At 44.0% G+C, this 13,533-nt stretch overlaps 1 protein-coding gene across 1 annotated transcript in view; it reads left to right on the forward strand.

Moving 5' to 3' along the window:
- TTC39C (tetratricopeptide repeat domain 39C) overlaps positions 1 to 13,533 on the forward strand; it is a 109,550-nt gene that overhangs the window by 48,479 nt on the left and 47,538 nt on the right. The window contains exon 3 of the mRNA XM_044294705.1: positions 11,067 to 11,192. Coding sequence (XP_044150640.1) covers positions 11,067 to 11,192 — 126 coding nt within the window. The remainder of the gene's footprint in view (positions 1 to 11,066; positions 11,193 to 13,533) is intronic.

Genomic DNA, 13,533 nt, shown 5'->3' on the forward strand with positions numbered 1-13,533 from the left:
ATAACCCTTTATTTTATTTTTTTTATTTTTTATTTTTTTACTGTATTATGAAATAATATGCTATTTATTTATTTTTTGCATTTTTACGTTTATCTCCATGTAGAAGTTTACTGGTAATTGATTGACCTTTTGAGCTTCTGTAACTGAAATGCTTACACGTTGTCCTGGTTCCGTGGACGGCTGATGTGTCATACATATTCATATTTAGCCTTATGAAAATGTGCACTCGGTAACATGGAAGAACTATGCAAAGCAGCAGTTTGTTTAAAGCTAAACATTTGGGGATTTACATCAGAAGTGATCATATTTGAATTGCCGAGTCTCGGGATGATGGTTGTATGCTGGTAAATGTAAGCTCCTATATTTAATTGGCATTAGGCAGTGGGTCTTACAAATCACATCAGATAACGGCTCTATATTTAGTCCATTGATACGCAATCCAATTTGTCCTTGCAGGTAATATGTATTGTGTAAGGCTGCAAATGTCCATTCAGTGCTGAGCTTTTATCCTCCACCGACGAGACCCCTGTATTGTCAGTGAGAGATGATTGATGCCGAACTACCGTACATTTCCGTGCAGTTCCCATGGACACCCTGATGATAACAGGATAATAAGTGGGCCATGTTCAATGCATTCCTCCTGGGAAATAAATAATCTATTGTCTCTTTTTTCTCTCCGTTGTAAGTCCATAAACTAGATTTCACCCACAGACCATGGCGTGAAATGGGATTCTTAAAGGGTATCTGTCAGCAGATTTGTACCCATGAAACTGGCTGACCTGTTACACGTGCACTTGGCAGCTGAAGACATCTGTGTTGGACCCATATTCATATGTGCCCGCATTGCTAGGAAAAATAAAGTTTTAATATATGCAAATGAGCTTCTAGGAGCAATGGGATTGTTGCCTTTACACCTAGAGGCTCGGCTCTTTCTGCAACAGCGGCACCCTCTCCACTTTGATAGGATCAGGCAGGTGTGATCACATTTACAGTGTCTTGCCTTGTTAATTAAAGATGAGAGAGCGCGGCAGTTGCAGAAAGAGCTGAGCCTCTAGGTGTAAAGGCAACGCCCCTGTTGCTCCTAGAGGCTCATTTGCATATATTAAAGCATCATTTTTCTAGGAATGCGGGAACATATGAACATGGGGCCAACACAGATGCCTTCAACTGCAAAGTGCACATGTAAGGCCTCTTTCACACGGGCGTCATGTTTTTTACCTGGATAAGAGGCGGGTGCGTTGCGGGAAAATGCGCGATTTTTCCGCGCGAGTGCAAAACATTGTCATGCGTTTTGCACTCGCGTGAGAAAAATCACGCATGTTTGGTACCCAGACCCGAACTTCTTCACAGAAGTTCGGGTCTGGGATTGATGTTCTGAAGATTGTATTATTTTCCCTTATAACATGGTTATAAGGGAAAATAATAGCATTCTGAATACAGAATGCTTAGTATAATAGTGCTGGAAGGGTTAAAAATAATAAAAAAGTTAACTCACCTTCTCCTCTTGTTCGCGTAGATGCCGGTCTGTTCTTTAGCTGTGGACTGAATGACCTGAGGTGATGTCAGATCACATGCTCCAATCACATGGTCCATCACCATGGTGATAGAGCATGTGATCTGACGTCATCAAAGGTCCTTCAGCCACAGCTAAAGAACAGACCGGCCTCTACGCGAACAAGAGGAGAAGGTGAGTTAACTTTTTTATTATTTTTAACCCTTCCAGCACTATTATACTAAGCATTCTGTATTCAGAATGCTATTATTTTCCCTTATAACCATGTTATAAGGGAAAATAATACAGTGAATAGACTGTCACCTAGAACCCATGCGTGAAAATCGCACCGCATCCGCACTTGCTTGCGGATGCATGCGATTTTCACGCAACCCCATTCATTTCTATAGGGCCTGCGTTACGTGAAAAACGCACAAAGAGGAGCATGCTGCGATTTTCACGCAACGCATAAGTGATGCGTGAAAATCACCGCTCGTGTGCACAGCCCCATAGAAATGAATGGGTCAGGATTCAGTGCGGGTGCAATGCGTTCACCGCACGCATCGCACCCGCACGGAAAACTCGCCCGTGTGAAAGGGGCCTAAGGGGTACTTTCACACTTGCAGCAGAGGATTCCGTCAGGCAGTTCAGTCACCGTACTGCCTGCCGGATCCGGCAATCCGGACGCAAACTGATGGCATTTGATCATACGGATCCGGAAAAACGGATCCGGTATAATTATATATTTTTCTATTTTTAAAGGTCTGCGCATGCGGAAAGCCGGATCCGTTTTGCCGGAACACATAATGCCGGATCCAGCACTAATACACTTCAATGTAAATTAATGCCGGATCCGGCATTCCGGCAAGTGTTCAGTATTTTTGACCTGAAATAAAACTGCAACATGCTGCGTTATTTTCTCCGCACAAAAAACGTAAGGGGGACTGAACTGATGCATCCTGAACGGATTGCTCTCCATTCAGAATGCATTAGGATAAAACTGATCAGTTTTTTTCCGGTATTGAGCTCCTGTGACGGAACTCAATACCGGAAAACAAAAGCGCTAGTGTGAAAGTACAGGTCAACCAGATTCATAGGTTGAAATCTGCTGACAGATGCCCTTTAAGATATAGTCACTAAATGTGACCATAGGTATGTACAGTTCACCGTGATGGAGATGATATTACTGCATGAAATCATGAATGTGTCACACTGACTATGTGACTGTTATATGTAGACACATGCAAGCTTCACTTGGCTGATACAAATATTCACATTAGTAAAACATGCAAATTAGCAACTTTGAATATTTTACTAATGGCAACATTTGTTTTAGCCAAATCAACTATGTGATATTCGGTGTCAGTAGAAAATTATAAACACGAGGACAAAATTTATTTTTTTATTATTATTGAATTCATTTTAAATGAGCACTGTCATTTCAACAATCTATGCATAAATCAATAGTACATTTGAATATAAGAAACTTTATAATATATCTTATTAGAGAAAAATGTCCCTTGCTCTAGCCACTTCACCCTATGGCTCCTGCACTGGTCAATTACCCTCAATTTACTGCTAATATAGAGGATTATAATCTCACTGAGGGATCAGATTATATGCTGCCCACTAAAATCTATGCAATGAGCAGCTGAAGAGTAAGTCTACTTTCACACTGGCGTTCTGGCTTTCCGTTTGTGAGATCCGTTCAGGGCTCTTACAAGCGGTCCAAAATAGATCAGTTTGCATTCTGATGCATTCTGAATGGAAAAGGATCTGCTCAGAACGCATCAGTTCAGTCTCCATTCTGCTTTGGAGACGGACAACAGAACGCTGCCTGCAGCGTTTGGTGTCCGCCTGATGAAACTGAGCCATTTTCACTGACACAATCTGACACAATAGAAAACTGATCTGTCCTCTATTGACTTTCAATGGTGTTCAAGACGGATTTGTCTTGGCTACGTTAAAGATAATACAAATGGATCCGTTCTGAACGGATGCAGACAGTCATATTATCTGAACGGATTCGTCCATGATGGATCTGCACAAAACTCGACGGGGGGAGGGGGGGGGAAGTAGACTAAGTCTAAAACATACTCGTAGAGAGAGAGAGACTGCTGTTGGCTGCTGCTTATGAGCGTGTTCCACAGTGAGATAGGGTGGGAGCAGAATCTTCACTTCTCTGTGTGCTGTGTATAGGAGACATCATGGCAGCTAGTCTCCACTAGCCGAATGCCAACTGAAAATTAGAGATGGAGTTTACAGAGGGGAAAGTTGGTGAAAATGCCACATACAAGTCATATAATGGCCATATATAATGTTGTTCCTCTAGTACACACATCAGCGTATTTTGAGCAGTCCCCTGAAAAGTACAATTTAAGTATTTGTATATTTGTCAATCAATTCTAAGGGTTCAACTGTAAGATCAAATGTAAATTTTTATAGGGAACCTGTCACGTCGAGATGCTGTACAATCTGCAGGTAGCATGTTATAGAGCAGGAGGAGCTGAGCAGATTTATATAGTTTTACAGGAAAATATTCAGGGAAACTTGTAATTTATGCATTTTAACCTCTCCCCTTTTTATGCATAGGAGTCATGTGGGCGGTCCTACTTGTTGATCCACAGCCTTCCCTGTAGGCTTAGTCATATGGAATTATCTGTCAGTCATAGGGTGACACCGACCACATGACTCCTTTGAATAAAAAGGGGAGAGGTTAAAATGCATAAATTACAAGTTTTCCTGACTCATTTCCTATAAAACTATATATCAATCTGCTCAGCTCCTCCTGCTCTATAACATGCTACCTGCAGATTGCACTGCATATTATGGTGTCCAGTTCCCTTTAAATACTTGCGGTCCACCCACAATATCAGTGATATACCGTAATTACTTCTCATTCTAGTAAAAAGTCTATCTCTAACAAAACAAACATAACAGTTAAGTATAGAAGTATTGTATGAGCTGTAATGCCCAATGAGACCTTGTGGCACAAGTTAAAAGTTCTAGTAAAACCTACTGGATTCCTGTGGATCTCACAGAGGATATAGAGGAAGAAAATAAGAAAAAAATATTTTTCATCAGACAATCAGATCAGACCCCACCAGACCCCACCAGACCACCAAGCTCTCAGACCTCAGATCAGATCCTCATTCCTTCTTAGACCTCAGATCAGACTCCCATCAGGCCCCCATTTCTCATCAGACCTTAGATCAGACCCGATCAGACTTCAGATCAGACCCCAAGCTTCATCCCCATTAGACCTCTGTATCAGACTATCAAGCTCCATTAGACCTCAGATCAGACCCCCATCAGACCTCTGTATTGGACCTCAGATCAGACTTCTGTATCAAACCCAAAAGCTCCATCAGGCTTTAAATCAGACCCCTGAGCTCCCTCAGACCTCATATCAACCCCCATCAGACCTCTATATCAGACTCCCATTCCTCCTCAGATAAGACCTCTGTATCAGGCCCCCATTCTTCATCAGATCAGACCCCAAGCTCCATCAGACCCCCAATTCTCCTCAGACCTCTGTATTAGACCCCTATTCCTCCTCAGATCAGACCCTAAAGCTCCATCAGAACTGAGATTATACCCCCATCAGACCCTCATTTTTCCTCAGACCTCAGATTGACCCCCAAGCTCCATCAGAAATAACGAAATAAATAAATAAACTTGCCTCTCCTGCTCCAGATCACATGCTTTTCCTGCATCTACCGCTCTCTGATCTTCTTCCGGGCCCCGCACTGCACTGTGACATTGCACTGTTTTGTTTTTTAGACAGAGGTGCTGTGACACTAAACAAATGATGTTAAAGAGGGCCTTGTCACCTGGATATCTATAATTTAATTATTATCCTACCTTATAGTGCGTCCAGTGATGTCTTTATTTGGCGGGGCCCCCCCCCCCCCCCCCCCGCTTGTTGGGCCACTGTGGTCCCTGTATCTTTTGGCGCATCATATGCTAATGAGGCAACTTGGTTATAATAGGCGTGGACTTGAAGTTCTCCTGGGCACAGTTATCTTCTCCCTGGCTGCGAGCACATCCAATCAGAGCGCCCCACTCTTAGCCAGGGAGAAGGAGCTCAAGTTCTCGCCATCCTCCAGAAGCCTTCGTCTCACATCTGCCCGCGGCCATTCCTGAGCAGCTTCTCATCCAAAGCATTAGTCTCACTCACAATTCTGCCTAAGAACATTGCCAGAAATAAAGAATGGCATCAAAGCATCCTCTAAGAGCAACTTCTCCCAACGATAAAGGATCAATCTGGAGATAAACAATGCTCTTTCCAGTATGATGGAGCACCATGTCACAAAGCAAAAGTGATAACTAAGTGGCTAGGAGAACAAAACTGTGATATTTTGGGTCCATGGCCAGGAAACTCCCCAGATCTCAGTCCCATTGAGAACCTCTGCTCAATCCTCAAAAAGTGGGTAGACAAGCAAAAACACAGAAATTGTGATAAACTCTAAGCACTAGTTAGGCAAGAATCGGTTGCCATCAGTCAGGATTCGGCCCACATGCTGATATACAGCATTCCAAGATGAATTGCAGTCTTTGTAAATATCAAGTGTTTGCATAAAATTGATGTATTCAATAAATGTTATAACACTTATGAAATGCTTATAATTGTACTCCATTACATAGTCATGGGGCACATCCATAAAGCAAACATAATAAATAAATAATGGCTGCACACACACATAAGCAGTAAAGCTGAGAAATGGGGATTATTCTAAATTCAAGTGGTACTAGACCTACTATTTGAATCAATGGAAGCTCTTAGCGCACATTTTGATCAAACTTGTGTCTGGCCCACCCACCAGGCGTCAAGTTGGCTTCTGTGGACGGGTCCCTATCACTAATATACCGCCTCTCTTGGACTTGTCCAAGTCCACATTATCAGGGCAGTGAAGGAACCAGCTACATTTGTACTTTGCTCAGAAGCCCCAGGCAGATGGGCGTGAGCAACTTCTCCCAACGATACAGGATCAATCCGGTGATGAACAATGCTCTTTCCAGTATGATGGAGCACCATGTCACAAAGCAAAAGTGATAACTAAGTGGCTAGGAGAACAAAACTGTGATATTTTGGGTCCATGGCCAGGGTTCCTACTGCTGCACGCGGCCTCTCCAGGGGCTGAGGTACAATGGAGATGTGTGTGTGTGTATATATATGTAATTTCACATAGTAAATTTGAGTGCACAGACAACGCATTTCAGGGTTGCACCAACCCCTTCATCAGGTAAGTAAAACAGGTACAACCCCCAAAACACGTTATCTGTGCACCCAAATAAAGTTTCCATCTGAAATCACATCAGAAGTTCCCCATCCCTGCAGCGCCCCTTCCTGCCGTTTTCTTCTTCACACAGTCTAAAAAGAATGTGATATTTGCTGTTTCTTAATATTTTTGGTTTCAATATAGTTGTGATTGACTATTGCACCCGACTCTGTGTGGGCATTTATTTCCTTATGTTGTTTAGTTAATGTTTAGGCCCTTACGCCATGGTTTCTAGTCCACAGAATATCAGATATTTGTATATGGTGAAGTATGAGCTAAGGTTCAGATTAGATTAATGGTTGTGCTGTGAAAGAGCTGACGAGCGTGCCACTGCTGGATGAGCGGTGCACTAAACTGCTGTGATTGCACAGCTCAGCACTGACCTTGGTGTGCTCTGCTTAGTTCTAAAGATAGATACAGGACTTTACATCTTACCAAAAGGCTCTGCAGAGTGCCCAGAGCATGTGTGTGACGGCCCTGACTGCAGATTCTATTTTTTATACGTCTTGCTCTCCGTCTCTGAGCCTAGAGAGACGCAGCATTTTGTGACTACATTAGGTGCTTGATCTAACATAATCTGTGCCTGTTAGGGTCCATTCACACGTCCGCAAAATGGGTCCACATCCATTCTGCAATTTTGCGGAACAGGTGCGGACCCATTAATTTTCAATGGGGCCGGAATGTGCTGTCCACATCCGCATTTGTGGATCCGCACTTCCTTTCCGCAAAAAAATATAACATGCCCCATTCTTGTCCGCAATTGTGGACAGGAAAAGGCATTTTCTATGAGAGTCCCGACTATGTGCGGTCCACAAAATGCGGAACGCACATTGCCGGTGTCGCAAAACACATACGGACGTGTGAATGGACCCTTAAAGAACAACTATGTGTACTATGTGTGGGGGATACTGATCCTAAATTCTAGTGGACCTACCTCAAATACAACCTTTGACTCCATCAAAGGGAAGCACATTATATTTGACCACATTTGATTATTTTTAGCCAGATCAAGGATGTTTCCAGCATTCGTTTTTATTTTGCTGGGAGAGGAGAGTTGCCCTTTTCAGGGTGGTTACTTTGCAGATGGGAAATATTAGGTCCTGTCTCACTCTCTGCACTACCATCAGACCAAAAACGATGGTAGTTGTACTTTCTGTGTTGGGAACATTGATTTAGCCTTTTGAGCAATATGAAAATAAAGGTTATGTTTTAAAGTAAGCGTTTTTCCTTGTTTGCCACACTCACTTTGCTTTAAGGAGGTTTTCCAAGCTCCTGACATTGATGACCTATCCTGAGTATTGGTCATCGGTATCCAATCTTTGGGGATCTGGCACATGGACTCCCACCGATCGGTTGTTCCCTGCAGTCTCCAAGCCCAGAACTAGAAACTGGAAGGGAGGAGGAAGCAGAGCTCCGTTCAGAGTGGCGTGGCCGTGCCAGGTAACTGCAGCTCACGTTCACTTAAGTGGGAGCTGAGGAGCAATAATCCGGCATGGCCACTTCATTTTGAACAGAACTCTGCTTCCTGCTCCATTCCAGTTGCTCGTTCTAGCCTCAGAGACTGCAAGGAACAACTGGTAGGTCGTTGTGCATGGTGTCGGACCCCAACCGATTGGATATTGTTGACCAATCCTGATTATAGGTCATCAGTGTCAGGAGTAGAGTTGAGCCAACCTGCCTTTTGGCAGGTTCGGGGCTTAAGTGAATTATGTAATGGATTGTGTTCTCATGGAATCCATCACGTAATTCAATACCGGCATGCCGCATAATACAAGTGTATGGCCAGCCCTGAGGGTTCAGTTCTGCTGGCCATACACTCGTATTATGACGACATGCAAAACGGAATGCCTCTAAAGGTGTTCAGTTTGGCATGCCAACATTGAATTACGTTATGGATTCCGTGAGAACAGAATCCATTACATAATTCACTTAAACCGCAAACTTGAACCTGCCAAAAGGCAGGTTCACTCAGCTCTTGTCAGAAGCCTGGAAAACTCCATTTTCTGAAAACCTAAAATCACCATAGGCATATAAAAAAAAAAAAGCCCATTCGCAGACCTAGACACATAAATATACAGTCAGGGCCATTAATATTGGGACATCGACTCAATTCTAACATTTTTGGCTCTATTCATCACCACAATGGATTTGAAATGAAACGAACAAGAGGTGCGTTAACTGCAGACTGTCAGCTTTAGGCTCCCTGCACACGAACGTGTGCGCCCTGTGGTCGTGCTGCTGGCCGCAATGCACGAACACAGTCCATGGGACAGCCACAGCGGATCGCTGACCCATTCACTTGAATCGGTCCGCGATCTGGCCGTTCCGCAAAAAGATAGGACATGTCCTATCTTTTTGCGGAACGGAAGTACGGGACAATACCCCAAGTGAATGGGTCCGCATCCGTGATGCGGAATGCCCACAGAACGGCACCTGTGTATTGCGGATCTGCAAATGCGGTCCGCAATACGGCAACGGGAAGCAGGGGGCCTTAATTTGAGGGTATTTACATCCAAATCAGGTGAATAGTATTAGGAATTACAACAGTTTGCATATGTGCCTCCCACTTGTTAAGGACCAAAAGTAATGGGACATAATAATCATAAATCAAACTTTAACTTTTTAATACTTGGTTGCAAATCCTTTGCAGTCAATTACAGCCTCACCGGTGCATTCCTTCTTTTTTAGAATGTTCCAAACAGTTGTTTTGGCCGCGCCTAATGTTTTTGCTATTTCTCTGATGGGTTTGTTTAATTTTTTCAGCCTAATGATGGCTTGCGTCACTGATGGTGACAGCTCTTTGGATCTCCTCTTGAGAGTTGACAGCAACAGATTCCAAATACAAATAGCACACGTGAAATGAACTCTGGACCTTTTATCTGCTCATTGTAATTGGGATAATGAGGGAATAACGCCCACCTGGCCATGGAACAGCTGAGAAGCCAATTGTCCCTTTACTTTTGGCCCCTTAACAAGTGGGAGGCACATATGCAAACTGTTGTAATTCCTACACCGTTCACCTGATTTGGATGTAAATTGCCTCAAATTAAATTAAAGCTGACAGTCTGCAGTTAAAGCGCATCTTGTTTGTTTAATTTCAAATTCATGGTGGTGGTGTATAGAGCCAAAAATATTAGAATTGTGTCAATGTCCCAATATTTATGGACCTGACTGTACATAGATCTTAACTTAGAAAGATGGGAAAGAAACCATGTTGCCCCATAAAAGCGTCTATTAAATAAAAAACTAAACAAAAAAAAAACTCACGGACCTTTAAAATGTTTCTCCAGTCACTGGCATCACCCGTGACGTGCCATTAAAGGGAGTCTGTCACCACATTTGAGCATATTAGACTGATCAAATAGCGTTATATGTGCCACCGAGAACTTAAAAACGGTACCTTTGTTGTATCTAATGGAGTTTTCTTTCAGCCAAAAATGAACTTTTAAGATTCTGTAAATGCGCCCTCTCAAATGCCCAGGGCGGTGTCTCAATCGTCCGAGCCCCAGGCAGCACCTCCTCAAAGGCTCATAACCCCGCCCTGCGTGTGCCTCTGCCCGTCCGTTTACTCTCCTCCTCTCTCCTTTTTCCACTGCGGCTGCGCGGTCAAATTCGTAGCGGGCGCAGTGGAAAAAGAGGAGGAGAGTAAACGGACGGACAGAGGCACACGGAGGGCGGGGTTATGAGCCTTTGAGGAGGTGCTGCCTGGGGCTCGGACGATTGAGACACCGCCCTGGGCACTTGAGAGGGCGCATTTACAGAATCTTAAAAGTTCATTTTTGGCTGAAAGAAAACTCCATTAGATACAACAAATGTACAGTTTTTAAGTTCTCGGTGGCACATATAACGCTATTTGATCAGTCTAATATGCTCAAATGTGGTGACAGACTCCCTTTAATGTACAAGTGACTGCTGAGGCCAGTGATTGGCTGTAGCATTCATGGGATTGATGAATGTGACCTACAAGGCCCAGCAGGTATAGCAGTCATGGGGCAGGACAGGTGTGTGTTTTTTTTTGTTTACTGCTCCTGCTCCCTACCTAATTGTACTCTATCTTGGAGAACCCCTTTAATAGTGAAAAAGGTAACTTTGTAGACCCCCTACTATGCTGTGAGTAACCTTATGTAGAACTGCTGTTACATGTATCATTTCTAATGCCGGGGTTCTCTAGTGGCTGTTGGATTTGGTCTCTACAGACTTGATAGGAATAAATATCGTAAGGATATTCTATTTTTGAATATGTGATGTACAATATCATATTGGATTTTAACACCTGTGATTTTCTTATGCAGAACGCCATGATGACTTTTGAAGAGGAAAAAATGCAGATAGCATGCGATGACTTGAAAATGACCGAAAAGCTGTGTGAGAGTGATGAAGGAGTAATAGAGACCATCAAAAATAAGATCAAGAAAAATGTACGTATGAGTTACGATACCATGCAGAAGCCCGAACAGCTTATAACTTCACATACTCTCCATTATACAATGTAAATGCAATGGTTGTTGTCATATTTATGATTCTAATTTCCATTTTCTAAGTAGCATGTATGTAGGTGTAGTTAGGAGCAGGAGGGCGACTACTAATCACAGGGCACCATAGCACAGTTTGGAATGGGGTCTAGTTCAACTATAACCACCAGCAGCATCTAATGAGTTTGGAACATGAAAAACGTATTATTATTATTATTATGGCTCGTGCTCATGAACGTATTTTCTTCCCGTGTCCGTTGCTTTTTATTTTTTTGCAGACCGTATGCCGAAACATTTATTTCAATGTGTGCATTTCGTGTTCGTTTTGCAAAATAATAGAACATGTCTTATCATTGTCCGCATTGCAGACAAGGATAGTACTATTCTATTAGGGGCCAGCTATTCCGTTCCGCAAAATACGGAATGCACATGGATGTCATCCATATTTTTTGCGGACCACAAAATACATACGGTCGTGTTCATAGGCCCTTAGTTTGTTCTCCATTCTGTAGTGTGTCTTCTCGGCATAATACACACTAATGTCACAGTATCAGAATAATGCACACAGTGATGTCACATTGTAAAAGATAAATACACACCATGATATTACTAGGATAATGCACACAGTGATGTCACAGTATCAAGTTAATACATACATAATAGTGTCACAACTTGGTTATTATATAGATATATAATGCACACAATTATGTCACAATACAGGGATAATAGCAAATCATGTTAAAGTACATTGATATTGCATACAGTGATGTCACGTTACAAACGTAATGCACAAAGTGATTTCACAGCACAGGAATAGTACAAACAGTATAGTGCAAAAACTGATGTCCCAGTATCAGGATAATGCACACAGTGATGTCCCAGTGCCACAGATAAATTGCATACAGTGGTATAAAAGTGCTAGGTTAATGTACACAGTGATTTCACTGTATGAAGATCATTTACGCATAATGGTGTCAAAACGTAGATGCATAAATAAACGTAGATACATGCATACAAAATTGGGCAGGCGGTGTACCAGAGGGGGCATAGGGAGAAACATGTGTGAGGGGGATGGGTACTATGGGAGTAGTCTGCGGGAGGAAGATGGGGGACCATGGGAACAGTGTGTGTGAGATGAGGAACCATGGGGAAGAGTCTGCATGAGAGGAGGCATGGGGAGAAGTCTGTGAGAGAGGGGGAGCCGTGGGGAGTAGTGTGTCAGAGGGGGCATAGGGACACAGTCTATGAGAGAAAGGAAACCATAGGGAGCAGTCTGTGAGAGAGATGGGGGACCATGGGAGCAGTCTGTGAGAGAGATGGGGGACCATGGGAGCAGTCTGTGAGAGAGATGGGGGACCATGGGAGCAGTCTGTGAGAGAGATGGGGGACCATGGGAGCAGTCTGTGAGAGAGATGGGGGACCATGGGAGCAGTCTGTGAGAGAGATGGGGGACCATGGGAGCAGTCTGTGAGAGAGATGGGGGACCATGGGAGCAGTCTGTGAGAGAGATGGGGGACCATGGGAGCAGTCTGTGAAAGAGATGGGGGACCATGGGAGCAGTCTGTGAGAGAGATGGGGGACCATGGGAGCAGTCTGTGAGAGAGATGGGGGACCATGGGAGCAGTCTGTGAGAGAGATGGGGGACCATGGGAGCAGTCTGTGAGAGAGATGGGGGACCATGGGAGCAGTCTGTGAGAGAGATGGGGGACCATGGGAGCAGTCTGTGAGAGAGATGGGGGACCATGGGAGCAGTCTGTGAGAGAGATGGGGGACCATGGGAGCAGTCTGTGAGAGAGATGGGGGACCATGGGAGCAGTCTGTGAGAGAGATGGGGGACCATGGGAGCAGTCTGTGAGAGAGATGGGGGACCATGGGAGCAGTCTGTGTGAGTAAAATAGGGTGCCATTGGGAACAAGAGGGAGCATGGGGAGCAGACTGTGAGAGACGGGCAACCATGTGAAGCAGTCCATGATAGGGAAGGAGGCAAGGATAGAAATGTTTGTGAGAAGTGGAACGACCGTGGGGTGCAGTCTGTACGAGAGGGAGATGTTTCTCCATTCTATTCCAAGCTTTCCTGAGTAACCCGCTGGACACCAGGTATGCGACTTTGAAGGGGTTGTGCAGCCTGTTTATACTGATGACCTATCCTCAGGTTAGGTCATCATATCTGATCAGCGGGGGTCCCTGCACCCCTACCGTTCAGATGTTTGAAGAGGAGGCGGCGCTCCATGTAAGTGCTACCTCCTCTTCATTACACTGACTGTCGCCTCGGAAGTGCAGTGTAATT

This window comes from Bufo gargarizans, chromosome 5 (genome assembly GCF_014858855.1).
Source record: "Bufo gargarizans isolate SCDJY-AF-19 chromosome 5, ASM1485885v1, whole genome shotgun sequence".
Taxonomy (NCBI): Eukaryota; Metazoa; Chordata; class Amphibia; order Anura; family Bufonidae; genus Bufo; species Bufo gargarizans.